The 27937-nt window shown below is 40.9% G+C and overlaps 1 protein-coding gene across 3 annotated transcripts; it reads left to right on the plus strand.

The window, feature by feature from the left end:
• Positions 1-86: 86 nt before the first annotated feature.
• DARS2 (aspartyl-tRNA synthetase 2, mitochondrial) lies at positions 87-26260 on the plus strand. 3 transcript variants are annotated; one of them, XM_032838747.1, is made up of 17 exons: positions 87-743; positions 1374-1473; positions 3846-3912; positions 4675-4776; positions 5172-5267; positions 6530-6653; positions 7576-7622; positions 8570-8676; positions 9849-9918; positions 11271-11450; positions 12509-12616; positions 14540-14602; positions 19003-19155; positions 21993-22211; positions 22427-22537; positions 24507-24582; positions 25571-26260. In XM_032838747.1, exons 1-17 carry the CDS (start codon positions 623-625, stop codon positions 25783-25785), a joined length of 1959 nt encoding a protein of 652 aa, XP_032694638.1. In that variant the 5' UTR covers positions 87-622; the 3' UTR covers positions 25786-26260. The 3 variants fall into 3 exon arrangements, with proteins under 3 accessions (XP_032694638.1, XP_032694639.1, XP_032694640.1); XM_032838748.1 differs by lacking the exons at positions 24507-24582; positions 25571-26260 and adding an exon at positions 23351-23387; XM_032838749.1 differs by lacking the exons at positions 87-743; positions 1374-1473; positions 3846-3912 and having other exon boundaries at positions 4676-4776; positions 5152-5267.
• The last annotated feature ends 1677 nt before the right edge of the window (positions 26261-27937 follow it).

The raw sequence follows: 27937 nt of genomic DNA on the forward strand, positions 1-27937 counted from the left end.
TGATTGGTTGAATGCCTTCACCGAAGCTTGGGCGCTTTCAGGCAGAACAAGGAGTGTTTGTCTCTCAGCGGTCGTCGGCGTGTGGGTTCTGGACGTGCGAAGGTTTTGGGTTTGCTGGCCTTCCTGTTTCTGAAGCCCGGAGGCCGGCCGCCAGGTCTGGGAGATTTGAAACCTGAGGCCGAGTTCCTTCCTGTATCCCAAGTTCGGCCTGCGGGGACCTTCGGGGAAGCGTGGAAGGAGAGGAAGGGCGTGCTCCTGGTGATCAGCCCATTCGCCTCTGCATGGTCGCGGAGACCCCCTTTGCCCTGCTGTGTGGAAGCGTTCTGTCGGCTCTTCTGGCCGCAGTTCTGTTGGTTAGAAGTGGACACTGATGCACTGAGATGGAAAAAGGATCTTTCCCCTACCCATCCTCCAGGGGCCCCAAAGAACTTGCAGATTTATCTAGTTTCTAGACACGTGTACTTGAATGTTCAGCGGAGGAGGGCTTAAATATTGGAGAAGAGAGCGAAAACAACTAGCATTTTAAGGGATTTGTGTCTATTTCCAAAACTGACTTTCGACCATCATCCAGCACCGGCTGCTTGGGGTTCGTGAGTGTCTCTTGCCATCCAGTGGCTCCAACATGTTCTGTTGGTTAAGTCGGCTCTACAGGGGTTTTTCCACACCCACCGGAAGGATCACCCACCTGATCCGGAGTTCTCTCTCCAGAACGCTGGTGCTCACTTCACAGAGGAGAATTCCAGGTGAAAGCAGTGAGGGGCCCTGTCCTCTAAACAGTACTTCTTCCTGGTCTCTGCAGTCAGAGTGCTCTTACTCCATTTCCCTGTAGTCTGAACTGGATAGCTTTATGTGTAGAGGCAGATCTTTCACTCTCCATTTCTTACAATGTCAGTTTTTCTCTGGAGTTTTAAAAAGTAACCACATGAGTTCTGCTTTTAGCTGATGCTATTAATAAGCCTAAAAAATTCTTTAACGTTTGGGAGTATTTCGTATAGTCTTTTCTGTCGGGCAAGTGACCGGTTTCACTCTAGATTCATACCATCAAACTTCTGTTACTTCCAAAACCTCATTTCATTTTGGAAAGGAATGTGCACTATTGAGAATAGGGTAATTTTAGGTCTCAATGCAAATGCTACGTGATCAAAATTTAGATTTCCTAATGCAGGGCAAAACTGTACAGTAAGACCGTTAATTCACTTGGATTTTGACACATCTGCAGGTAAATTTAATAATGACTGAATCAAATTACACACTTGAACTTACTTTATAAATTCCATTCATTGACATTAAATACTTAAGATCATATAATTTCAGGGTCTTTATTTTCAAGCAATTTGGAAATAATATGTTTTTAATCTTGCTTTTCTTTAAAGAATTCAGTAGCTTTGTTGCTCGGACCAACACTTGTGGAGAGTTGCGTTCTTCTCACGTAGGCCAAGAAGTCACTTTGTGTGGATGGATTCAGTACCGAAGGTAAACTGGCCTACGAGCGTCTGGTGGTGAGGGGTGACTGGGTGGCTGAGACGGTTAAGCTTTCAGCTCTTGATTTCTGCTCAGGTCATGATCTTAAAGTCCTGAGATAGAGCCCTGTGTTGGAATCTGCCTGCTTAAGATACGCTTCCTGCCCCTCCCTCCCCCAAAAGAATGACTGGAGGTTGTTTTCCCCCAGTCAATTCCAAACTTTTATTAAAGTTTCCAATCAGAACAGCAAAAGCTTTGCAACTCCTGCAGGATTCTCAGAATTCCTTGAGTTTTCAGATCTGTTTTGCAAGACCCAAATAGAGTCACTGGAGTGGCATGTGTTGAAGGGTGTAATAACACGTGTTCCACCAGTGAACTGAAATGTCCCTTAGCCTACTCAAGTTGAGGAGTTTCTAGGAGCAGTAATTGGGAGTGAGCCAGCTGGTGGCTTCAATAGCATGAAAAAGTTTTATTATTCTAAATTTAGGTAGAGAAAAAGCCTAAAAACCTGAACAGAGATTCCTTAAGATTAAAGCCCATTTTGTTGTTCATCTCGATATTCTATCACATACCTGAATAGTACATTAATTAACAATGAAGAGTTCCAAAATACAGAGACTGTGTGGCCTTCCTAAAGAATATGTTCCAAAGGGGGACACTTGAGTCGCTCAGACGGTTAAGCATCTGCCTTTGGCTCAGGTCATGATCCCAGGGTCTTGGGATGGAGTCCCACGTCAGGCTTCTTGCTCAGCACGGAGCCGGCTTCTCCCTCTGCCTGCCACTCCCTGTACTTTGCACTTGTGTGCTCTCTCTGACAAATAAATAAAATCCTCAAAAAAAAAAAAAAAAGAAAAAAAGAGTATGCTCCAAATGGGTAGATATTTGACCCATAAATGTGGTGACTTCTGAACTCAAAATCCAAAGAGGTTTTCTGTACCTGCTTGGTCCTAAGGTTAGTATAAGAAGTGCGGGTTGAACACTAAAATGTTGGGATTTGGGGGACCTTCTTGATGGTTTGTGGAAGTATTAGTACTTGGACCACCTGTAGAAAATTATAGTTGTATTTTTTAAGAAAAGAGTTTATAGGGACACATGGGTGGCTCAGTCAGTTAAGTGTCTGCCTTCAGCTCAGGTCACGATCCCAGGGTTCTGAGATCAAGCCTCACTATGGACTTCTTGCTCAGCCGGGAGCCTGTTTGTCTCTCTCTCTCTCTTCCTGCTGTTCCCCCCCTGCTTATACTCTCTCTCTCTCTCAAATAAATAAAATCCTAAAAAAAAAAAAAAAGAAAAAGGAAAAGAAAGAAGAAAAGAGTTTATATTTCTATATTTAAGAAATGACCAATTGGATATTTCTAATATCCTAAAATATCTTCGGATTTTAATACTTGAAAAGTTTCCAAATTTAATAAAATTTTCTTATAAAGACTTAAGCCAATGAATATTAAAAATTTGCCTTTTACTAACAAGCCAGCTGGATAACATTAGCTGCATGTATAACCAGTAAAAATTGAAATTGAAAATGAAAAGCCTGGGGTGCCAAATTGGCTCAGTGGGCAGAGTGTGATTTCAAGCCCTGCTTGTGGAATGGAGTTTATTAAAAAAAAAAAATTTTTTTTTAAAGATTTTATTTAGGGGTGCCTGGGTGGCTCAGTGGGTTAAGCCTCTGCCTTCAGCTCGTGTCATGATCCCAGGGTCCTGGGATCGAGCTCCGCATCTGACTCTCTGCTCGGCAGGGAGCCTGCTTCCCCCTCTCTCTACCTGCCTCTCTGTCTACTTGGGATCTCTCTCTCTCTGTCAAATAAATAAAATCTTTTAAAAAAAATAAAGATTTTATTTATTTGTCAGAGAGAGAGCGAGAGTGGGAGTGAACAAGCACAAGCAGGGGGAATGGCAAGCAGAGGGAGAAGCAAGCTCCCCACACAGCAGGAAGCCCAATGAAGAACTCCCATTTTTTAAAAAAACAGGAGCATCTTGGGCAGCTCAGTTGGTTGAATGGCTGCCTTTGGCTCTGGTCGTGATCCTGGGATCAGAACCTGGTGTTGGAGCTCCCTGCTCAGTGGGGAGCCTGCTTCCCCTTCTCCCTCTGCTCCTCTGCTGCTCCCCCTGCTTGTGAGCTCTCTCTCAAATAAATAGATAAAATCTTTTTTAAAAAATTTAAAAACAGAAGATTAAGAAAATAACAAATGCAAAGTCTGGGTTTTTTTTACATTAATAAATTTACATAGATAATTGCATGAATGTAGCACATAATGAAAACATATAATTATTTATTATAAAAAGAACATGGGAAATTGCATGCATTTTTGTTTGTTTGTTGTTTTGCCTGCTTAAATTTTTCGCTCAGAGATTTTTGTCCTAACATGTTCATTTTCTTCATTGATCAGGCAAAACATCTTCCTGGTCCTAAGAGATTTCCAAGGGCTTGTTCAAGTTGTCATTCCCCAGGAGGAGGTAATCGAAGGATTCCTACTATTATCTGAAAGCCTCTTTGATGCTGTGGTAGAGTAAGCTAAGTATGTTGGATAAGCGTGTGTGTGTGAGTGTGATGAAATGTTCCTGGAATAATACATTGGTTATCTCTGGGAAAGGCGACTTTTTACTATCTATCTATACCCTTTGAATTTTGAGCCATGTGAAGGGTACTACCAGCTCAAAAAAATTTACCATTAAAATGAGATAAAATATCTCTCATCATGCTTGTTGGGCAATATTGGTTTGTCTTGTAATGTTTACAAATGCATGTATACCCAACAAACATATGGTTTACTCAGTTCTTAGTCTTTGAAGTAAGTAAAGAGCAATGAATTAACTTTCAGGGATCAAGATCCATAGACGAACATAGGCACCTAGGAGAGTTCCTTTCATTTGGACTCCATTATTGCTATTGGATGTAACTGTCCCTAAGCTAACTCTGGAGACAATTGCCTCAAAAGTATGTAGGAATTGTTTCCATCGATCATTCTTCTCCTTATTTTCCTTTAAGGAAAACAATTCTAAAACCCTTAACTAATAGTTTTTACCTAGTATATTATGTATGGTCAAAATGGGGATGCAGTTTACAAAATTCTTTGAGAAAGTCATTAAGGGCAGCCCCAGTATTTATGGCAATCTAACTATGAGTGTTAATATTTTTCTAAACCATAGACTGCAGTTACTACATATTCCTTTAAACTCATTTGTTTGTCGGAACTGTTTTTCTCTTTCATTCTGTAGTCAGCTGCTTCTGTGAGGAAGATTCTCTGTGAAGCCCCCGTGGAATCTGTGGTGCAAGTATCCGGGACAGTAATTTCCCGACCTCCAGGACAAGAGAATCCAGTTAGTAGTTTAGAAGCGGTCTATGTAAATTTTACCTGTATACCTGTGCACTGTCTACACATTCAGGCAGCAGCCACCAAGTACCTATTAGACATCAGGCACTGAAAGTTCTGCAGGTTCTACAAATGAACCTGCAGATTCCAAAATCTTCACCAGAAGCACACACCAATGTGCACAGGCATGTTAAGACCTCTGTCAGTGAGCACATCGGCCCCAGATACGCATAAGAATGTCAAAGTCACACAAAGACAAGGATGCTTTAGACTCTGCCCTCCAAGCACCCACACACTTTACATATGTAAATAAGTGCATGCGTTTTACAAATGACCACTGTGTACTTGTCCTGATGAGTGATTTTTTTTTTTTTTAAAATAGGTCTTTTCTCTCTCTTTAAGAAAATGCCAACAGGTGAGATCGAAATCAAAGTTAAGACGGCTGAACTTCTGAATTCCTGCAAGAAGCTGCCCTTTGAAATTAAGGACTTTGTGAAGGTGCCATCCTCTGTTTTTTTAAGATTTATTTATTTATTTGACAGAGAGAAAGAGTACAACCAGGGGAAGCAACAGAAGGAGAAGGAGAAGCAGGCCCCCCGCTAAGCCCAATGTGGGGCTCCATCCCAGGACTCTGGGACCATGACCTGAGCTGAAGGCAGACGCTTAACCAACTGAGCCACCCAGACATCCCATCCTCTTTTATTAATAAAATAGAGTATCTTAAGAGTATCTTAAATTCTCAATACTTCATCTTTTAGTTAGAAAAAGAAATATAATTACAGGGCTGACATTTTTGTGTGGGGGGGGGGAAATATACAGTTTTCCCCCAGCTCAGCTTTCACAAAGAAATGACAGTTGTATTTCTGATTAAAAAGTTGTCAGTGCAGGGCGCCTGGGTGGCTCAGTGGGTTAAGCTGCTGCCTTCGGCTCAGGTCATGATCTCAGGGTCCTGGGATCGAGTCCCGCATCGGGCTCTCTGCTCAGCAGGGAGCCTGCTTCCCTTCCTCTCTCTCTGCCTGCCTCTCTGCCTACTTGTGATCTCTGTCTGTCAAATAAACAAATAAAATCTTTAAAAAAAAAAAAAAAAAAGTTGTCAGTGCAGAGAGATGCAGAGATTTACAGCTTGAAAATAAGCAAACCTTACCGATTCCTACGAGTACCACAGTGGAGATGCCCTCTACTGTTCCTTGCATTTCTTACACTTGTAGCTCCACTCAGGTAATAATGTCATAGCTGTTTTTACTGTGGTGTATATATATTTTTGAAGATTTTATTTATTTATTTGAGAGAGAGAATGAGCAGGGGGAATGACAAGAGAGAGAGGAGAAGCTCAGTAGGGATCTTGACTCAAGGTTTGATCCCAGGACACCCGGATCATAGCTTGAGCCAAAGGCAGATGCTTAACTGCCTTTGAGCCACCCAGGCACCCCCTACTCTGGTGTATATTTTGAAACGATAGCTGAAGTCTTTAAATATATTTTTCAAGACTCAACTATGGGCTTAAATGAACAGATAAGTGTTTAGTGAAGGTAGGCAAATTGTGATCCATGAGGGGTAATAATAATAATGAAGAGTAAAAAAACATAAAATCTATGCTAGTAACAAACTTAGAAGCTGTAGGAATTAAGGATGGTGTATTCGTGAATGGTGGAAAGTAAAGATAGAACTGAAGTTGTTGAAAATCCAAGCTCTGTATTAAAGTTAATATCTTTTTAATGTTCAAAAAATACTTAAACATTAAATTCTTCCCATTTGTTTAGAAAACAGAGGCTCTTCGTTTGCAGTATCGCTACTTAGACTTGCGAAGTTTCCAAATGCAGTATAACCTGCGACTGAGATCCCAGATGGTCATGAAAATGCGGGAGTATCTCTGTAATCTACACGGTAAGGAACATGTCTGAAAGTTTTTAAGCATTTTTAGCATCTCTTCTGTTCATTCTACGTCTTATTGCATCTTCTCTTTAGCACGATTGAATCAGAAGTTGCCAGATGTCTGGAATTTACTTAATGTGTAAAGCAGTTTTTGAAGAAAGGTTCATTTCCAGGTGTTTTGTCCTAGGGCATAATTTGGTAACTTAGAGTGTAATTTCGTTCTACTAGGTCACAAATACAGTCTTTTAAAGATACTGTGTGGAAGGTAGAGAAGCCCCTTGTTATCTGTGAGTTTTCTTAATTCTTTTTTTTGTTGTTTATAAATTTTTGTTTTTTAAAATTTTATTTATTTACTTGACAGACAGAGATCACAAGTAGGCAGAGAGGCAGGCAGAGAGGAAGGGAAGCAGGCTCCCCACTGAGCAGAGAGCCTGATGCGGGGCTCGATCCCAGGACCCTGGGATCATGACCCCAGCCGAAGGCAGAGGCTTCAACCCACTGAGCCACCCAGGCACCCCGAGTTTTCTTAATTCTTTATCATGTTTATAATAATTTGTTGGGAGCTCAGAAATGTCCTGTGAATTAAACTAGACTATTCAATCAGTCCTGGGCGGGTGGGGGTTTCTACTATGTTTGACTTATTTTTGCTATCCAAGCAGAACATTTAGAAAACAGAACAATTCAGTAAAGAATCCATCAAATAGTTGGAATTATTTCACAACAAAAGTGTCACTTTATGAGCCAAATAGGGTTTTATGAAAATCTTAATCTTCCATCTTGGTTGTGCGGAAATCAGTATTCAATGAGCTTGGTAACTTCTTTTAGGCAAAATTCCTAATTAAAATGTAGGAGTTTCAGATTTGTTGAACTGTACCCTAGACAGCATATTTGACAAATTCCTAATTATTAAATTCTGATGCTTCTCTCTTTTCAGGATTTGTGGATATAGAAACACCGACATTATTTAAGAGGACTCCCGGGGTATGTATATCCCTTAAATCAACCTACCAATAGTGTCTTATTAGTTATGAAATTGGACCACTTTGTTTTTATATTCATGTGGCTATATTTTTTTAATATATTTTACTGTTTGACAGTGGTCACATTAACTGGGTTTTGTTAAGAGAGGAGAAAATTATATGGGTATTTTGACTCAGAACTTTTCTCCTACATGAGTTTTCTTTCCCTTAATGTTTATAAATGCAAACCAATAATGAATTGTTTCCTTAAAAATAAACCTCTTGTGGGGTGCCTGGCTGACTCAGTCAGAAGAGCATGTGACTCTTGATCTCAGACTTGTGAGTTCGAGCCCCAAATAGGGTATAGAGATTACTTAAATAAAAAATTTAAAAGAAAATAAACTCCTTATTCATTAAGAATTGACATTTCTAGGGTGCCTGGGTGGCTGAGTCATTAAGCATCTGCCTTTGCCTCAGGTCATGATCGCAGGGTCCTGGGATCAAGTCCCACATCGGGCTCCCTGCTTGGCAGGAAGCCTGCTTCTCTCTCTCCCAGTCTTCCTGTGTTCCCTCTCTTGCTGTGTCACTCTCTGTCAAATAAATAAATAAATCTTTTTAAAAAATTGACATTTCTAAACATTGTTATTTATACAGTCCGTGGACTTATAAAAACATAGTTTAAAAAAGCAGTTAGCAATTACTGGATAGGAATTGCACAAAATTCTTTCAGATCATAACAGAATTGGGAATTCATTTCAGCAAGTGCGTTTATTACTTACCATGTACAAACATTGTTAAAAACCTATTATGTGCAAGCCTTTTGGGGGACTAAAAGATGAGCAAGAGATGATCTCTGTCATTTGCTCTTTAGTTAATTTCATTTGGGATGAACTGAAGTATCAAGTTCCACCAGGTCTTAGGTTCAGGTTTTTTTTAACCATATTTCTGCTCTCCTTCTCTCATTAAAAGGGTGCGAAAGAGTTTGTAATACCATCGAGGGAACCTGGAAAGTTTTATTGTCTCCCTCAGAGTCCTCAACAGTTTAAACAGCTTCTGATGGTTGGTGGTTTAGACAGGTGAGCCTTCTGTGTGCTAGTAGTTAAGTTGTCAGAAAAAGAAAAGGGAGGAAGGTGGGGGGAATAAAAGGAAACACAAAATCATCTGATCTCTTAAAAGAAGGTAGAAAATGGGGGCGCCTGGGTGGCTCAGTAGGTTAAAGCCTCTGCCTTCGACTCAGGTCATGATCTCAGGGTCCTGGGATCAAGCCCAGCATTGGGCTCTCTGCTCAGCAGGGAGCCTGCTTCCCCCTTTCTCTCTGCCTGCCTCTCTGTCTACTTGTGATCTCTCTCTCTGTCAAATAAATAAATAAAATCTTAAAAAAAAGAAGGTAGAAAATGTTTGAGCATTTGGAAAATACTTGTAAAATACCCCAAACATTTGTAGTCATTATTTAGTAAAGATGTACTGGGTAGCCGCCATGTGCAAAGCTATATGCTAGTAGATGTGCAGGGAATTAAAAAAAAAAAAAAAAAAGCAAAAGTTTTAGGGGCACCTGGGTGGCTCGGTTAAGTGTCTGACTCTTGATCTCAGCTTGGGTCTTGATCTCAGGGTCGTGAGTTCAGGCTCTGATTGGGCTCCGAAGTGGGTATGGAACCTACCTAAAAAGAAAGAGAGAAAGAAAGGAACAAAGACAAAAACTAAAGATTTTGCTCTCCAGGAGTTAATGAATATAGTAAGACAGAATAGGGTAATAAATAAATAAACCAGCTGTGATAGAACCCAAAAGTGAGTTTGTTGACAGTTGCAAACTAGGCGTTGTTTAGGGACATATTATTAAACAACTGTGAGCAAGGCCTTCTGGGACAGTGCTGCATCCCAGTAGATGAAGATGCGAATGGGAATGCCATAGCACAAGAAAGCTCAAGTGTATTCACGGAGCAATAAGTATTTTGATTTGGCCAGAGCAAGAGAGTCTATATAAAGAGGCATAAGCTGCCTTGCATGCCAATCTACTATATGAATATTGAAAGGTGCCATTGTATGTTTTTAAAACTGCACAGATTAGTTAGTTTCTTATGGGTCTACCGTACATCTGCTTAGAGCATCATGAAGAATTTTTAAAATTTCATATGTCCCTTAGGTACCATTATTAATTTATTTCATAGACTGCACTGCCAAGAACTTTTGGGGAAAAGTATGTGTATCTTCCTAGAATCGTGACTCAATTCGTGTTATTTTTCAATCGTAGATATTTTCAGGTTGCCCGATGTTACCGAGATGAAGGCTCGAGACCAGACCGACAGCCCGAGTTTACTCAGGTACTGCGTGATACTCACTTCTGCCTCTTGGTCAGCCTTGCTCCAGCCAAGTAGTTCAAGACCGGGCCGTAATTTTTATATGTAGGCAGACCTTGTTCTGTTGTACTTTGCTTATTGTCCTTTGCAGACGTTGTGTTGTTTACTGATTGAAGCTTTGTGGCAACCCTTCAGAGCACGTCTATCAGCACCATTTTTCCAACAGCATTTGCACACTTCGTGTCTCTGTGTCACATTTTAGTAATTCTCACGATATTTCAAACTTTTTCATTATTGTATTTGTTTTGTGGACCAGTGATCAGTGATTGTGGTTCCCTGAAAGTGCAGATGATGTTTAGCATTTCCTAGCAATAAAGTATTTTTTGATTATGGTACATATATTTTTTGACATAATGTTATTGCACACTTAATAGACTACAGCATAGTACAAACCTAACTTTTATAGGCATTGCGAAACCAAAAAATTAATTTGACTCACTTGATTGTGATTCTGCTTCCTTGCAGCAGTCTGGAACCAAGCCCACAAGAGCTCTAATGTGTGCCAGTGCTTTACTTCTCATCACATTTTATCCATCAGATATTTAATTAAACAAACCTGCAGTTGAGACACTATTTAATTTTTGATTCATTTAATGTGTCCTTCTTAGAACGCTTATGATCATCAACTAAGAAATGCCAAAGATTCCTGCAGTGTTGTAATGGCGTTGCTAGGATAAAGTTCTTCTTCTTCTTTTTTTTTTTTTTAAGATTTTATTTATTTATTTGAGAGAGAGAGAAGAGAGCATGAGAGGGTCAGAGGGAGGGAGCCCAATGCAGACCCCATCCTAGGACTCCAGGATCATGACCTGAGCCAAAAGCAGTCACTTAATCAACTGAGCCACCCAGGCGCCATAGGATAAAGTTCTTTAAAACAAATGCCTTGTACATTAAGAGCCAAGATTTCTGTATGTTGGCATTTAATCTGACTCATCAAAGCTGTCATGATTTGGTTTTTATATGATTGCATGTTAATCAGTGTGGTAAAGGGGCAAAAATCATAAGCTTTGGAGTTGGACACACCTGGGGTCAAGTGTGGCTTCACTACTTACTAACCACATGTACACAGGCAAGTTACAAAGCCTCTCCGAGCCTTAAGCCATGAGGAGAGTGATGAGAACTAAACAGGTTGATCCGAAAGCATTAGGAAAATGCCCGACACAAAACAGATGTGCAGTATATCCTCCCAACCCCCATCCATGGATTAAGTATTTATGTGGAGAATCCTGTGGTAACTTGAAACCAGCAGAATGTATAAATATGTACATATTACTACTGTGACTGTCCAAGTTAGTTTCCCTGTGTTATTTTGGTTTCAGATTGACATAGAGATGTCTTTTGTAGACCAGACTGGAATCCGGAGTTTAACTGAGGGCCTGCTCCAGTATTCCTGGCCCAGTGACAAAGATCCTGTGGTGGTTCCTTTTCCTTCTCTGACTTTTGCTGAGGCATTGGCCAGCTATGGAACTGATAAACCTGACACTCGCTTTGGGATGAAGGTACTTTTCTTCACTTTTCCAGGACTCTGTCCTACCATTGTCCTGCAATCTGTTAAACCACTTTGAAATTTACAAGCAGTTACACACATTGTTACATCATATTTTTTGTTGTTACCTTAGCTTGCTTCCAAGCTGTAGCAAGAGAGAATAAAAGCATGTTAGCACTACAGTACTTTTGTCCTATCTACTATGCTCCAAGACCGTTTCCAAGAGTAAGGTGTTCTTGCCATAAAGTTTTTATTATTGACAACTTAGTAATTATATGGACATGAATGGTCACTTGAAAGGGAAAAAAAAAAACCTATTCTTTCCTCTTTAATTTTTCTTAAGCTAAACTGGCACTTGGAAGACAAATGATTAAGATTTATTCTTTTTCCCTAGCCTATAAAGAGCTCAAGTATATGGAAATGTTTATTCAAATTATTGAGATCTATACATATTTTAACTGGGGGTAAGAGTAGGATTTATATGGAGCAGTTCCATTAGCAAGCCTCTCCTTATTTGCTCTTAGAAAGCAGTGACCCTTTATGTCTATAATGCTGTTGGCATTTCTCTATCTCAGTTCTCAGTGCAAATTCCTTAGAAATCAAAGTTTCATTTCATCTATAAATAGGCAGTGCTCGATTCTTGGGATGAAAAAAATACACAGAATGTTCTAACTGCCTGCTTACAGCTGCCAACTTAACCACGTCTTATTTCTTCTTTTGTAATATGGAAATTGGGGTGCTAATTACGTCAGAGTTCTTGAGTTAAGTTCCAGCTCCAGGTTGTCTTGGCCGAGTTATTTTCTTCTCCGTGCTTGGTTTATTCCTGTATTACATGGGGATAATGAGAGTGCATATCTCATACTTTTATTATACTGATTAAATGAATTAATAATGATGAACAATACATTAGTACATTAACCCTGTCATAGTGCCCAACCCACTAAAAACCGACTGTACTCTGTAAATGTTTAACGTAATAAGATCTACTTGCTTTTTTAGAATCTTGTTTTTAAAATTCTGAGATAAAAATTACCTCACATTTATTTACTTTTTTTGTTACCCATATTATAGATCATAGATATTAGTGATTTGTTCAGAAATACAAAGGTTGGATTTCTTCAAGACGCACTTAGTAAACCCCAAGGAGCCGTCAAAGCCATCCGTGTCTCTGAAGGAACAGTAAGTGACTCGTAGTTCTGTTTCTCTAGAGTATATATTCAGGAAGTAAGTATGTTCAACATTGGCACATTAAACTTCAAGTAGAACAGTTCTTTTTTTAAGAATATATATCTTTAGGGGCACCTGGGTGGCTCAGTGGGTTAAGTGTCCAATTCTTGATTTCAACTCAGGTCATGATCTTAGGGTCCCAACATTGAGCCCCACGTTGGGCTCTGCACTGGGCATGGAGCATGCTTGAGATTTCTCTCTCTCCCTTTACCCCTCCCCCGCTTCTAAAAAAAAGAAAAGAAAGAAAATACTTATTTTTATATAAAGTAGAGAATAAAACCTTGTGAGTGTGAGTTTACACTCAAGATCTAGAGTTTTTGTCTTTCTTTTAAAAAATGCTATAAAGGGGGACGCCTGGGTGGCTCAGTTGGTTAAGCGGCTGCCTTCGGCTCAGGTCATGATCCCAGCGTCCTGGGATCGAGTCCCACATCGGGCTCCTTGCTCGGCGGGGAGCCTGCTTCTCCCTCTGCCTCTGCCTACCACTCTGCCCGTGCTCATGCTCTCTCTCTCTCTCTCTAACAAGTAAATAAATAAAATCTTTTAAAAAAAAGTAAAAAAAATAAAAAATGCTATAAAGGGACACCTGGGTGGCTCAGTAAGTTCAGCCGCTGCCTTTGGCTCAGGTCATGATCCCAGGGTCCTGGGATCAAGTCCTGCATCAGGCTCCTTGCTCAGCGGGGAGCCTGCTTCTCTCTCTCTGCCTCTGCATGCCACTCTGCCTGCTTGTGGGGTCTCTCTCTGTCTCTCTCTCTTTGACAAATAAATAAAATCTTTTTTAAAAAGGCTATAAAGTCTCTTCTACTTCATTTGAGATCATTCCCACCAGTGATGAGCGTGAAATAGTATTCATATGTCTTCCAGCCTCAGTTTACCCAAAGGCTCCCAGCCCATAATCAGCTCCAGGATCACACTTGCATGTTGGTTCTGGGTCTTCTGAGGGCTCTGGTCTCGGTTGCATTCAGTTGCATTAATAACAGCAGGAGGGCGAGGAGGTGGAAATGTGAAAAGCCAAAGCGAGGGGAAGTGATGGCAGGAGAAAGAACAGCTGGGCTAGGCAGACCCCGACTCTGAGGTGATGAGACACGTCTGTTTTCCATAGTTAGCACACCTGCTTTGAACAGGATGTGAGAAGAGGGGTTCTGGAAGTATTGTGGATAAAATTACTGTTTTGAAAGATGACTCCTTTGTGTTCTTGAGCATATTAGTGTATTCAAAGTGGGAATGAGAATTCAGTCTCATTACTTTTTATTCACTTCGTATGGTTAGTGGAAAGTAATTTGTGTCCTTACTCTAGTCCAGACATAATGAATGCATTCAGGTAAGCTCAGTTTAACATATACTGCTTGGTATTATTTGCCTCAATTTGAGTATGTCCAGTCTTCCCCAAGCCGACTATAAGAAGTGCAGGAGTGTGAATCATGTCTCTGCCTTTCCGTATCTCCCATCCCTAGTCTAGTGCCCCGAGAATATTAGTTACGATGATAGTCCTAGTGTTTGTTACAAAGGCATTGAGATAACTTTAAAAAAGTAAGATACAAAGAATTTTAACTGACCTGAAATAAGCAAATTCTGAGTCCTCTTTCTGATCTGAAAATGATTTTTTCTTACACAATTCAGTTGTAAAGATTTGAACATGATCCCTGCGTATTCCACAGGCAGGCTTTTCTGTGGACCACGTTTCCAGCCGTTGCCAATGATTCCTGCATAACTGTGGGGAGAGGGGGACAATAAGCCCTGTAAAAGCTCTAAAATGTTGTCATTTGGAAGCAGAAATTAAATTTTATATTAAATCCTATTGTGGTGGACACAAAATGTATTTGTAGCCCATTTGATACCGTAGACATGTTTATGAAGCTGAGTTTACTGTCTTTTCAGAAATACTTAAAAAGGAAGGACATTGACTCCATTAGAAAATTTGCAGCTGACCATTTTAATCAGGTAAGGAATTAATTACAATAGTTGTTTTTTCCTATTAGGGATTCCATATTTTTAATAAGTGTTTGAGCTCTTTATATAATCTCTAATTTTTGAGGTCTTACTATGTCAGACCATTCTTCTACTTTTCTTCTTTTAAGGTTCCTCTAATCCCAGGACAAGACTCTAAGATTTTGACTTAGACAGTTGAATTCACCATTGATCAGAATGTGAAAATTCAACCATAGTTTTTTTGTTTTGTTTTTTTTTAAGATTGTATTTGTTTATTTATTCATTAGAGAGAGAGAGCGAACGCACAAGCAAGCAGGGTGGCAGGCAGAGCAGAGAAAGAAACAGGCTTCCTGCTGATCAAGGAGCCCGATTCGGGACTTGATCCTAGGACCCTGGGATCATGACCCGAGCCAAAGGCAGCAGCTTAACCGACTGAGCCACCCAGGCATCCCTCAACCATAGTTTTTAAAATAAATGTGGAGGGGCACCTGGGTGGCTCAGTTGGTTAAACTGTTAATCATCTGCCTTCAGCTCAGGTCGTGATCAGGCCTCACGTGAGGCTCCCTGGTCAGTGGGGAGTCTGCCTATCCCTCTGCTTCTCTATCCACTGGTGCTCTCTCTCGCTCTCACACTCTGTCACTCTCTCAAATAAGTAAAAATATTTTTAAAAATAAATAAGTGTGGAGTTTTAATCCAGTTAGGATTAGATTAGAACCTCATTTGCCCAGGTTTTGAAGGAAGCCTGTATTCATTGTTCTTCCTGTACCTTTTTTAAAAATTTTAAAATTAAAAAAAAATTTTTTTTAAGATTTTAAAATTCAGAATTTTTAAAATTCTGAATCCACCTTTGACAGACACATTTTGTGTTGTTGGCTTGGTGAATGGAGGAACTGAACTACAGAGGAGTGGGAGTGGCAAACGGGCCTTTCTTATCTTGTCACTGGACCTGGAAATCGTCTCAGCCTTCTCGGAATCAGTAACTTTAAAAATAGTCATGCCCTCTGAGTCATTAATTTTCTGTGACATACTTTGTAGAATACATTCTAAATCTGAAGAGAGTATTCTCATTATAGTATCCTTTACAATAGGAATAAGATGAAATTATATGGGAATACTTAAATAAATTAAGGTATAATCAAAGGAATTGATATGATTAAAGTTCCTTTTTTAAAACTTTGTCTCCAAAGAGTTTGTAGTATGGGGGATATGTTCATATTGTAATGATTTGTAAGAAAAGGAAAATACAGAATTTTATATAAACGCTGATCATAACCATGTAAAAACACAGTATTTGTGTACTGAAAATGGACCACCCACCTCTGCCACCACCACAGCCAAGCCTCATACCTCGGGCTTAAAGGGATTTTCAACAAGAAAGGAAGATTAAGATAATGGTTTCCAAAATGGGTCAAGGCAAAATGAGAAAAGTCAGAGCAATATAAAAAGATTTTCATAAAGTTAAATGAATTTAAAGAATTATCCTCTACTTCTCCTTGTTCTTTATTGTAAAGACGTATGTTCTTTTATGAAATTATGCTAATAGCAGATAATGTTTTAAGTTTATTTTATGCCTTTGATAAAATTCATAAGTGGCAACTCTAGATCTTCCAATTTTTTTCTTTACTTTTATCTTGCTAGTGTTTGAAGTCTGCACTTAGGAACGACAGGACCTGGAAATAAGCTGGAAGGTTAACTTCAGTAACCTTCAGTTCATGAAACTCTTACTACATGTTCTTTTTTTCCTTTTTACCATTTCTCATTAACTGATTTTTATAGAAGAAATGGGTAACACTTCTGTTTTTTTAATGTATTATTTTTACTTGATTTTTTTTTTTTAAATATGTGTCTGAATTTTTAGCAATATATCACATGTACAGAGTTAAAAACACAAGTAGTAGGATGCCTGGGTGACTTAGTCCGTTAAGTGTCTGCCTTTGGCTCAGGTCATGATCCCAGGGTCTTGGGATCAAGTCCCACATTGGGCTCCTTGCTCGGTGGGGAGCCTGCTTCTCCCTCTGCCTGCCACTCCCCCCGCTTGTGCACATGCTCTCGCTTTCTCTCTGACAAATAAGTAAAATCTTCAAAAACAAACACACACACACAAGTAGTAAAGGATTAATGAGATGCATAAGTGTGTTCTCTAGCTCACATCACTCCAGTCCCACACCAGCCAGAATGTCTCCGTTCTTTAGAAATATATCTGCATACTGGTGTTTTTGTTTGTTTGTGTTTGTTTTTACTTCTCCATTTTAAACTTAATCTGTTAACTTCTGCATAAGCGACAAAGCTTCCACACACAGACCTTACCTAGTTATTCCGTACCTCCTGCACAGCCATCTTTCTGGACCTTTCCTTCATTCCTCTTTTGAGTTGAAGCCACTCTCCCTGGATCCCAGATCTTCCTCTTTCTTATTTGTGTTGGAGTAGATCCTCAAGTAACTTCCTAAGAAAGCACACAAGAGATACATTTGCTTCGCCTAAAAATGTCTTTATGTTCAAAACCTCACTCTTGATGACTAATTTGGCTTAGTATAAAATTCAGAATTGCAGTCACATCCCTTTAGAACAGTGCTACTCAGGGCACCTGAGAAGCTCAGTTAATTGAGCCTCCAACTCTTGGTTTCTGCTCAGGTCATGATCTCCTGGGTCATGGGATCAAGCCCTGCATCAGCTCCACACTTAATAGGGAGTAGGCTTGAAGTTTCTGTCCTCTGCCCTTACCCCTACTTTCTCTTTCACAAGAGCCCTCACTCTGTGCTGTCCAACAGAACCTTCCTTGTTGGTGGAAATGTTTTGCTTCTGCGTCATCCTATATGGTAGCCCCTAGCCAGGGGAGCCATCCAGTGCTTGAAATGAAGCTAGTTTACCTGAGGAGATGAATTTTTAATTTTATTTCATTTCAGTTAAATAGGTATGTGTGAGTGGTGGCTACTGTATTAGACAGCACAGCCTTAGCTTGCTGAAAGCATTGCTTTTTTCTGTTGTATCTGCTATTACTGATGAGAAGCCTGATGCTGACACGAATGCGTTCCTTCACAGCAAAGCTGCTTGTTTTCCTTTGGAAGCATTCAGCCTCCTGATCCTTAATGTTGCAGAATTTCAATTTGTGTACGTTTGGGTCTTTTTGCATTCATGTGTTGTACCCTACAGGGCTTGTTTCAATATGATGGCTCATGTCTTTCATTTGTGGAAAATTGTTCTATTACTGATTGTTTTGACTTCATCATTCCCTCTAGTCTCTTTTTTTTGGAATTTCTTTTAGCCATATTTGGACCTCCTTTTGTAACTTAACTAGTATGTCTCTCTCTTTTTTTTTTTCCCTGTATTCTTCCTCACCATTTTCTTTTCCTTTTTATTCTGAGAAATTTCTTCAACTCTTCTGTTGATTCATTTTAGCAATCATGTTTCAGTCCCAGTAGCTGTTTCTTTTTCTTTTCCATATTTTATTCTGGTTTTATTGATAGAATATATTTTTGAGGGCCTTTGAGGATTCAGTCCCTAAACTACCTCTTTCCTCTTGCGTCCTTTTTTTTTTTTTTTAAATACTGCAGCATTTCTTTGATGTATGGTGACTCTTGATTGTATATATTTAGAATGAGGTGGTTTTTTTTTTTTTTTAATTCTTTCTTGAATTCCAGTCAGTTAACATACAGTATAATATTAGTTTCAGGTTTACAATTTAGTGAGTCGGCATTTCCTTACAATACCCGGTGCTCATCACAGGTGCACGCCTTTACCCCCATAACCTGTTTCATCCGTCCTCCCCGACCTCCCGGAACGTCCTCCCCTCACCTTCCAGAATGTGGCATTTAAAAAGCTGGCTGGTTCACTTGGTAGAGCATTCAACTCTTGATCTCTCTATCTCCAGGTTCCTGAGTTCAAGCTCCACATTGGGTGTAGAGCTTACTTAAAGGAAAAAAAAAATTTTTTTTAAGTGGTTAGGAATACAGGGTCCTTGGAGGGGCTTTGTGAATGGGTACGTTCAGTTTAGGGGGAGCAGCAGAGCCACTGGCCCCTACCCTGAGAATCCAAAGCTTCATCGGAGTCCTGAGCCTACCCTCTGGGCTTCTGCAGGATAAAATCCGTCCCTTCTGCACTGAGATGACTCCATTTACTCCAGGCCAGAGCTCCCTGCTTCTTGCTGCTGTGATTGTTCCTATTCCGTTCATTTGCAGCCTGCCACAGATTTGCAGAAACCTCTTTGCCAGTGTCTCTCCAACTTTTATTCCCTTTTGTTTCTGATTATGGTGAGATGACATCTGTAATTCCTCTAGTACTAGTTTGAAGGGGTTGAGGGAGGGAGTGAAAATCATCTCATGTCCTGTTGGGAGCAAGAAATCTTTCTATGACAAGAAAAATAAATCACCCCCACTTTTTAAAAAGATGTAACTAAGTCTTTTTCTTTATCACAGGAAGTCTTACCTGTAGTCCCAGAAGCCAGTAGAAACTGGAATTCTCCAGTTGCTCAGTCTATACTGGAGGAGCAAAGATCGGGACTAATCAGACTAATGGAAATCCAAGAGGATGATGTGGTCCTGCTGACTGCCGGGGAGCACAAGAAAGCAGTAAGAGGGGGCGCCTGGGTGGCTCAGTCATTAAGCATCTGCCTTCAGCTCAGGTCATGATCCCAGGGTCCTGGAATCGAGCCCTGCATGGGGCTCCCTGCTCAGCGGGAGGCCTGCTTCTCCCTCTCCCACTTCCCCTGCTTATGTTCCCTCTCTCGCTATCTCTCTCTGTGTGTCAAATAAACAAATAACATCTTTAAAAAAAAAAAAAAAAGAAAGAAAGAAAGCAGTAAGAAACACCACCTGTGAACAGCTGTGCTATTGATGCTGTGTACATAATACATATTTAAAGTTGACTTAATTTCATAAAATGGGGCTGCTCTATATGAGTTTTTCTATTAATAAATACCTTTCAGCACTTAAAAACAATGCTTAAAAACAAAATCACTTAAAAACAAAAATCCAAAGAAGTGTTCTCTTCATCAGCTCCCAGCCTCTATCGGAATTGCTCACACAGTGATAATTACGATGTGATGATTGGCATTGTTCACACAGATTAGATATGGCTCTGATTAGGAAAGCCACTCAGGTCAAGGGCCATTGGTATTCCTTGTAGGACTGTGAAAAAATGTTTTCACTTTCAAGGTTTTGTAGATTAGGAAGATTCGGTAATCCCAAACTTTTGTAGATAATGCATTCCTAAAACTGTGGAGGGAGAGATGAGACTGCTGGAAGGCTACTGGGCTGGCAGATATCTCCAGCCCTACTTGGTCAAGGCCAGACCCTTCCTCCTCAAGAACAGCTGCTGGGAGGTGATGAGTGCTGCCATGCCCTGGCCATCTCACCACCCATCAGGAGATCTGTGGAGTGGACTGAGGCATAGAGATCACTGTAAAAGGTATGGAAGGATGGAATGTCTGTCAAACATGAATATCGAAAATACATTGGAAAGGTCAAATGTGATATAAATTCATTTTTGCACTAAAGTATAATATGATTTCTTTATAGCAGTGGTGTTTGATTAGTACTTTATCAAGTCCCTTCTTCTTTTTTGTATTTGTGCTATACATATCATTGGTTCTTCCAAAGGAAAAGCTTCAGAGGTCAGTTTCAATGCAAAGTGTAACCCACTATCCGGCGCCGGTCCGGCTCAGTCGAAAGAGCACGCGACTCTTGGTCTTGGGGTCATGAGTTGCAGCTCCATGTTGGCTATAGAGATTACTTTAAATAAGTCAATAAATAAAATTTTAAAACATTTCTTTTGAATAAGTAAATAAATAAATGTGGAACCCTCTTTCCCTTCACCTGCCATAATGGTAAAGAAAGCTATTTAATTACAAATTTGTTTTGATGCCGCAGTCATGTTTTGTTTTGTTTTTTTAATTTTTTAATTTTTATTTATTTATTTGACAGAGATCACAAGTAGGCAGAGAGGCAGGCAGAGAGAGAGGAAGGGAAGCAGGCTCTGTGCTGAGCAGAGAGCCCGATGTGGGGCTCGATCCCAGGACCCTGGGATCATGACCTGAGCCGAAGGCAGCGGCTTTAACCCACTGAGCCACCCAGGTGCCCCCGCAGTCATGTTTTTAATGAATTCATTTATCAACATTATTGTTTAATACCAGTCATGAACAGCGCCGATAAACTTGCTGGGGAATGCACCAGTTAACTACACATTTTACTGTCAATGAGTTTCTTACAAAAGAACTCGCGATTTTGTATTGTATAAATACCCTGCTGCAAACTTACTGGTCATTCTGCTTTCCCCTGGTATGAGGTGAAGCTGATGGCGTTCTTCTCTCAGGAAAGTACCATTTGAATTCCTGCTAGGACTCCTTGAAAGAACTAAAAATTGGACTCAAGAGAAAGAGCATTAGCACTCTGAATATGCCATAGGTCAAGTGCCCCAGGTGCACACGTAAGCTAGAATAGGCCCTGTGCTTGTTTCTAGGCATGGTTTCCTTTCTCAGGGAAGCTCCGCATATCGTAGTGAGCACTTCTGTTTGCTCAGCACTGTTCTTGTGCTTTGTGGACATTAACTCATTTAATCCTCATGCCAACCTTATGGGAGAGAAGGACCATTCTAAGATCAGAAAACAGAAGCATGGGGGCGCCTGGGTGGCTCAGTGGGTTAAGTGTCGGCCTTTGGCTCAGGTCATGATCCCAGGGTCCTGGAATCGAGCCCCGCATTGGACACCTGCTCAGTGGGGAGTCTGCTTCTCCCTCTCCCTCTGCCTGTCCCCCCGCCCGTGTGTTTGTGCTCTCTGCTCTCTCAAATAAATAATTTTTTTTTTTTTTAAAGAAAGAAAACAGGCATGGAGGTTAGAAATGTGTTCACATGCAACCAGGCAGTAGGGGAGCAGGTTTCTAACCTGTGAAGTCCAGTTTCAAAAGTCACACTCTTAAATGGACCTCTTACCCATACTGCCCCTCTGATCATAGCCAACATTTGCTGGCCATCAGCTGGGTGCCAGGCACCCCTTGGAGCCTCACTGCACCCCGCAGGAGCAGTCAGGAGAATAATCACAGAACAGCCGCCGTAGGTATCTCACTTGATGTTCACAGCAGTGTTTTGGAGTAGATCGGTTTATCTCCATTGTCCTCCGGAAAAAGGTGTGGAGAAGTGAGTCAGTAGCCAAACCGAGATCCCGCCCAGGTCAGTCAGACTCAGGTGTCTGTGCCCTCTGTCACTGTGTTACCAAATTCTCACCCGATCTTCCAAGTGTGACAGTCCTTCTCAACCATGTTTCAATCCGATCATCCTCAGCTCTTTGTCTCCTGAGAGGCTCAGAGTGTCTGAGTAATCGTCTCGTCCCTTCTCAGAGGATGGCCTGGCTTGTGTCATTTGCTGCCTACTCTGTCATAGTGGTTAAATCAACATTCGTATCTTCTGTTTACAGTGCTCTGCGCTGGGAAAATTACGACTGGAATGTGCCGACCTTCTAGAAGCGAGAGGATTGGTGCTACGTGACCCAGCTCTGTTCTCTTTCCTTTGGGTTGTGGATTTCCCACTCTTTCTTCCCAAGGAGGAAAATCCCGGAGAGTTGGAGTCAGCCCACCACCCATTCACTGCTCCCCACCCCAGTGACCTGCAGCTCTTATACACCGAACCCGAGAAGGTACCATATCTGTTCTTCCACATAAAAAGGAAATGGGGAAACAAAGGCAAAGACGGTCTGATTTCACAGTCTCACCCAGTTCTGGAAGCCTCAGAGAGGTGGTTGGGTTTGAGCACATAGTAAATACATTGTCTCTGAGTAGCTGCACTGTCTTCAACCTGTAGAACAGAAAACTAAAAATTTTCCCTAACGTAAAGGCTCTGTGAATCTTGTAGGTCCGTAGTCAACACTATGACTTGGTTTTAAATGGCAGTGAGATAGGCGGGGGTTCTATCCGAATTCGTGACGCAGAGCTCCAGCGCTACGTTCTGGCAACTTTACTGAAGGTAACATCATCTTCTAACCTGTTGTTGTTGTTGTTGTTGTTGTTTTAACCAGAATATTTGTTGTTTTAGCCAGCATTGATGTGGTGAGCATAGCTGCCTTCCAGAATGTTTGTGGGATTTGTTTTTTTTTAATTTGTTAGGAATGAAGGACTCACTAGATAGAGAATAGTGTTGGCTTGTCTCTCTACCTTTAGTGTAAGACTTTGAAAAGTAAATGATCATAATAGTCGTTTATTAGTAGGGACCGTTGTGTGCTGGGCATTAAGTACTTTATATGCACAGACACATTTAATCCTCACAATTACCCTGTTCTGCCCATTTTAAAGATGAGTGACCGAGGCAGATTGATAATCTGCCCGGAGTCACACAGCACAGAAGTCACCAGAGCCACTATTCGAATCCAGGCCAGGTGGCTCTTGAGCCCAAGCGCCTAACCTCCGAACCACCACACTGCACAAAAAATGATGTGGTCAGAAATGCATGGAAGTGTTGATCATGCTAGAGAAAGAGCCTGGCTTGAAAGAATTTTGTATCATTTCATATGGGTGATAAGATATGACAGAGAGTGGGATAATCAGGATTTTTAAAAGAAGAGTCTCCACGGATGCAGGCCTAAGAAACTGCAGTTTCTTGATGATTCGATGGAGGGCCAGGTTAGATTTCAGGAAAAAAATAGTCCAAGGAGAGTCTGATCTCGAGCGATTATTTAGTGGGATTAACTAACAGGTGTGAGGGAGGATGGAAGAACTTTTCTTTCTTTTTTAAGATTTTACTTATTTACTTATTTACTTTATTTACTTATTTACTTGACAGAGAGAGACACAGTGAGAGAGGGAACACAAGGAGGGGGAGTGGGAGAGGGAGAAGGTTTCCCTCCCCACTCAGGTTTCCCACCGAGCAGGGAACCTCATGCGGGTCTCCATCCCAGGACTCTGGGATCATGACCTACGCCAGAGGCAGACACTTAACGACTGAGCCCCCCATGCGCCCCTAGGATGGAGGAACTTCACTGAAGGCAGGGTTGGAGAACTCCAAACCACAGACTCCCCCCATTAGCCTTGCGGACATTGCGACCTCCCATAATATTTCTCCTCCCAACTCAAGGCATCCAGTCATCAGTTTCCCAGCCAGGTTTCTTCCTTCCTTTCATTGTCAAGCTTCTTAAATGAGCCAGTGAGAATCCATGGCTTCTGCCTCTTCCCCACCACCCGTGGTTCTCAGCCCTGCTGCGCATTGGAACAGAATCAAGTGCAAATTGTTAAAAACAAACAAAAAAAGACCACCCCACTACTCCACCCCAGGTCAATTACAGGAAAGGCTGTAAGTGTGAGGCTTTCGCATTCATTCCTTAAAAGCTCCCCTCTTGTTTCAGCTCTGTAGCCTGGGGAGAGAACCACCGTCAGACACACTTTCAACATTTCCACACACATTGCCCCACATAAGTTAACTCGCGGAGCCACCAGATCCAGTGGCCTGTTCTTAGCCCCCAAGCTGTCCTACCTCCCAGCAGCATTTGACGTTCTTCCTCTCTCTATTTTTTTTTTTAAAGATTTTATTTATTTTATTTGACAGGCAGAGATTACAAGTAGGTAGAGAGGCAGGCAGAGAGAGAGGAGGAAGCAGGCTCCCTGCTGAGCAGAGAAGACGCTCTTCCTCTCTTAATGTTCTCCTACCTTGGCCCTGTGATAGGACACTTCCTGCTTTTTATCCTACCCTTCTGAGCCCACACCTCCGTGTCCTTGATAGGCGCTACCCTGTCCCCATTCTCAGTGTAATACCGGCTGCGTTACTGTGTGCCAGGCTTCTCTCTACATGTTTCATTCGGTGACTTGTCCTAGTCTCTTGCTAAACCATAAATAATCTGAAGGTGGTTTTTTTTTTTTAACTCGTTTTTTTTTTTCCCTTTAGCATCTACGCTTACTGTGGACCCTCAGTGTGTATTCAAATTGAATTCTGTTTTGAATTTCAGGAAGATGTGAAATTGCTCTCCCATCTGCTCCAGGCTTTAGATTTTGGGGCGCCCCCTCATGGAGGAATTGCCTTAGGTAAACAACTGTCCTTTGACAAGCGAAATTTCATTCCGTAATCTTATGTCTCAAATTTGGGCTCAGTTTCCAGGCAGGGGCAGAGGTGGAGAGGAGGGGATAAAAAGGATAGGGTGCGAGCCCAAGAATTCTGTAAGATTTTAAGTTTCTATTTTCCTTTCGTTGATATAGTGTACTTCTAAAATGTACTTTAATATGTACTTTACCAGCTAAAGGTAAAACTTTATAATTTGCACTTGAAAGATTTCTTTTTTTTTTTTTTTTTTTTTTTTCAGAGAGTGGGAGAGAGAGAGAACGCACAAGCAGGCAGAGGCAGAGAGAGCAGGCTCCCTGTGGAGCAAGGAGCCCGATGTGGGACTCGATCTCAGGACCCTGGGATCGTGGCCTGAGCCAAAGGCTGCAGCTTAACCAACTGAGCCACCCAGGCATCCCTTGAAAGATATCTTAATAGAATAAAACTTCAGTGTTAAGTCAATATTGTTCAAGTCCCTGGGGGCTCACAGACGCATTCATAGGCGACTGGAAGGCACTGCTCCGTGTAGTATTCAGCTTGTGTGAGAGCAGGAACATGCCAGTGCCCTTCTGCCATCGTTGCTCACCTTGCTGGTTTTATCAAACGAGGAGTGTGAGAAATTCTCGGAAGCTTACCTAGATTGTAGGCACTCAACAGCAAGGACTTCCATTTGTGTTCTTGGAGTGCCCTGCACAGCACCTGGTTTTTGTCAACCTTTAGAAAACCCTTGCTAAGGACTCATTAATTGCTGTGACTTCATTTGAGCATGTGAATATTCATCCTCGGCATTTTTCTAGGATAAGACAGAAAAGAACCTTTCAAACACACAGAAGTTCCCTAAAAAAGGCAGGGAACTCTGCTTGGCTGCAACTAAAGATTCTTATTTAAAAGTTCTCTACAGCATTTATGGAAAAACTTAGTCACTCCCAACCTTAGATTCCACTCTCATTTGTTACCTTTATATTTTACTTCCAGGGTTAGACAGACTGATATGCCTTGTCACTGGAGCACCAAGCATCAGAGATGTCATAGCCTTCCCCAAATCCTTCAGGGGGCACGACCTCATGAGCAATGCCCCAGATTCTCTCCCTCCTGAGGAACTGAAGCCCTATCATATCCAGGTCTCCTGGCCAGCAGACTCAGAAGCAGAAAAGAACTCATTGAATCAGCCATGCCATCCAGAAAGTTGAGCTTTTGAGTTTTGTCTGCTTGGCTTCCCAAGGATGAAATCAGATGCAGAGTGCTGCCACAAGCCTGATGAGCAGGTCTTCAGGGGGAAGGAATCCAAACAACATTCTTCACCACAACAAAGAAACAGAAGGTATCTAATTTTGACTTGATAACACGCATTACTAGGATTTTTTGTTTGGGACTTTTGTGTAGTTTCTGTTACCTGGACAGGTGTGAAAATGGCCCTTTGTCTGAGTAATATAATAGCTTAGTGTTTTCTCATCATGTTTTTCATACCTGGATAGTAGATTATTTACTTGAGACAGAGGTAATCAGTAATCAGACCATGTGAAATGTGGGGAGATGCTTGCCCCTTTAGTCAATTGATGAGGGGGTCATTTCAACCAGCCTCATCAAGAGAGTCCTGTAAAGGAAGCTAAATAGTGATATCTCAACGATAAGCATAATATAGTGAGAAGCATCATGATATAATACAAAAAAAAGAAAATCACCAAAATGAAAGTCATAAAATCTTGGTGTTTCACCTTGAGCAAGTTACATAAGCCTCCTTTCCTGCTTATATGAAATGGGAACACTGCTTGTCCTGGCTACCTCAGCAGGCTCCTCTTGCCAGAACCAGAGGAAATGATGTATGTGGAAGGAATTGTGAATAAAAATAGTTTGAAAACTATAAAGGATTACACAAATATAATAGATAATGGTATTATCTACCTGTAAACTGGTATATCTATATATCTTACAGTCTAAGATTCAATAAAATTGACATCTATAGCATAAGAAAAACAGTAATTTTATTAATCAGTATTCTATTTATGATTGTATTTTTTTAAATAATTATTGGGGTGCCTGGCTGGCTCAGTGGGTAGAACATAGAACTCTTGATCTTGGGATTGTAAGTTCACCTACATTGGGTGTAGAAATTACTTAAAAATAAAATCTTTGGGATGCTGGGTGACTCAGTGGGTTAAAGCCTCTGCCTTCGGCTCAGGTCATGATCTCAGGGTCCTGGGATCGAGCCCCGCATCGGGCTCTCTGCTCAGCAGGGAGCCTGCTTCTTCCTCTCTCTGTCTGCCTCTCTGCCTACTTGTGATCTCTATCAAATAAATAAATAAAATCTTAAAAAATAAATAAAATGTATATATAAATAATATATATATTATTTTAAAATAATAATAATAATAATAATTGCTATTAATCCATGAATAACACTTCTCCTCAATTGTAAGTAATTGAAAATATTGGTCTTAGGCCAACCTCAGATATATAGAAAAGTGAACACCAAAGGTATTGTAATTTTCATATACATTCTATGACATAAATAAAAGCTTATAATAAGTTAATAATTATGAAATGAACAAGGCCTTGATGAATGAAAGTTTTCTTTTCTACTTTATCTTCACTTCTGCCTTGACATTCTTTTGATGTGTAATTTAGAGGTACCAAGTATCAGCCCTCTATCCCTGCCTATTTTTCTTGGTGGTCCTATAGTTGTTTGTTTGAAAATAGGATCAGCTTCCCCTCCAGTTCTAACCTGTCATACTCAGTGGACCAAGAGTATGAATGTTCTTACCTGCTGCAGAAAAGCGGTTTGCCGTTAGGTGGAGCTTTTCTCTAAAGTTGGTCCTCGAATCCAGTCTCCCCACCTGTGGGTGTATTCTGGCGTGAGAACATTCTTGCTGGCAGGGCTCTCCAGGTATCCAAGTCTGCATACCCTTTCTCAGCGGAGGGAATTTCTAGAGCTTCCCTTTAATAGGTGGGGAAATGCAGTTTACGTCCATTTATTCCCCAGGGGATAAACGTAATTCACTATTGACTGCGTAAAGCCTGATTCCAAGCAAAATGTTGTCTTTTATCCTGGAAATGAAAGTTCCAGAAGACACCTAAAATCCAGAGACTATTTTCTAGGCTGCAAATACCAAAGGTCCCCAGTCCTCAGAAGTCAAACTATCCCGTGTTGTTATCTCGAAGACCTAGTCCTTTTGGGCATCGCTGGGCTCTTCTTCAGTCTTGCCTCTCGGGGGAAAAAAAACCAAAATGCTTATTCTGAAATCCAGAGAAATGTCATGATTTTAGATCCCTTACCATTGAAGTGGGGTGATTTTAAATTAAGTCTTTTCTCAAAAATTAAGGAACTACTTAATGATAAAGTTG

The sequence above is a fragment of the Lontra canadensis genome, unplaced genomic scaffold (genome assembly GCF_010015895.1).
Source record: "Lontra canadensis isolate GAN:19392208 unplaced genomic scaffold, GSC_riverotter_1.0 scaffold106, whole genome shotgun sequence".
Classification (NCBI taxonomy): domain Eukaryota; kingdom Metazoa; phylum Chordata; class Mammalia; order Carnivora; family Mustelidae; genus Lontra; species Lontra canadensis.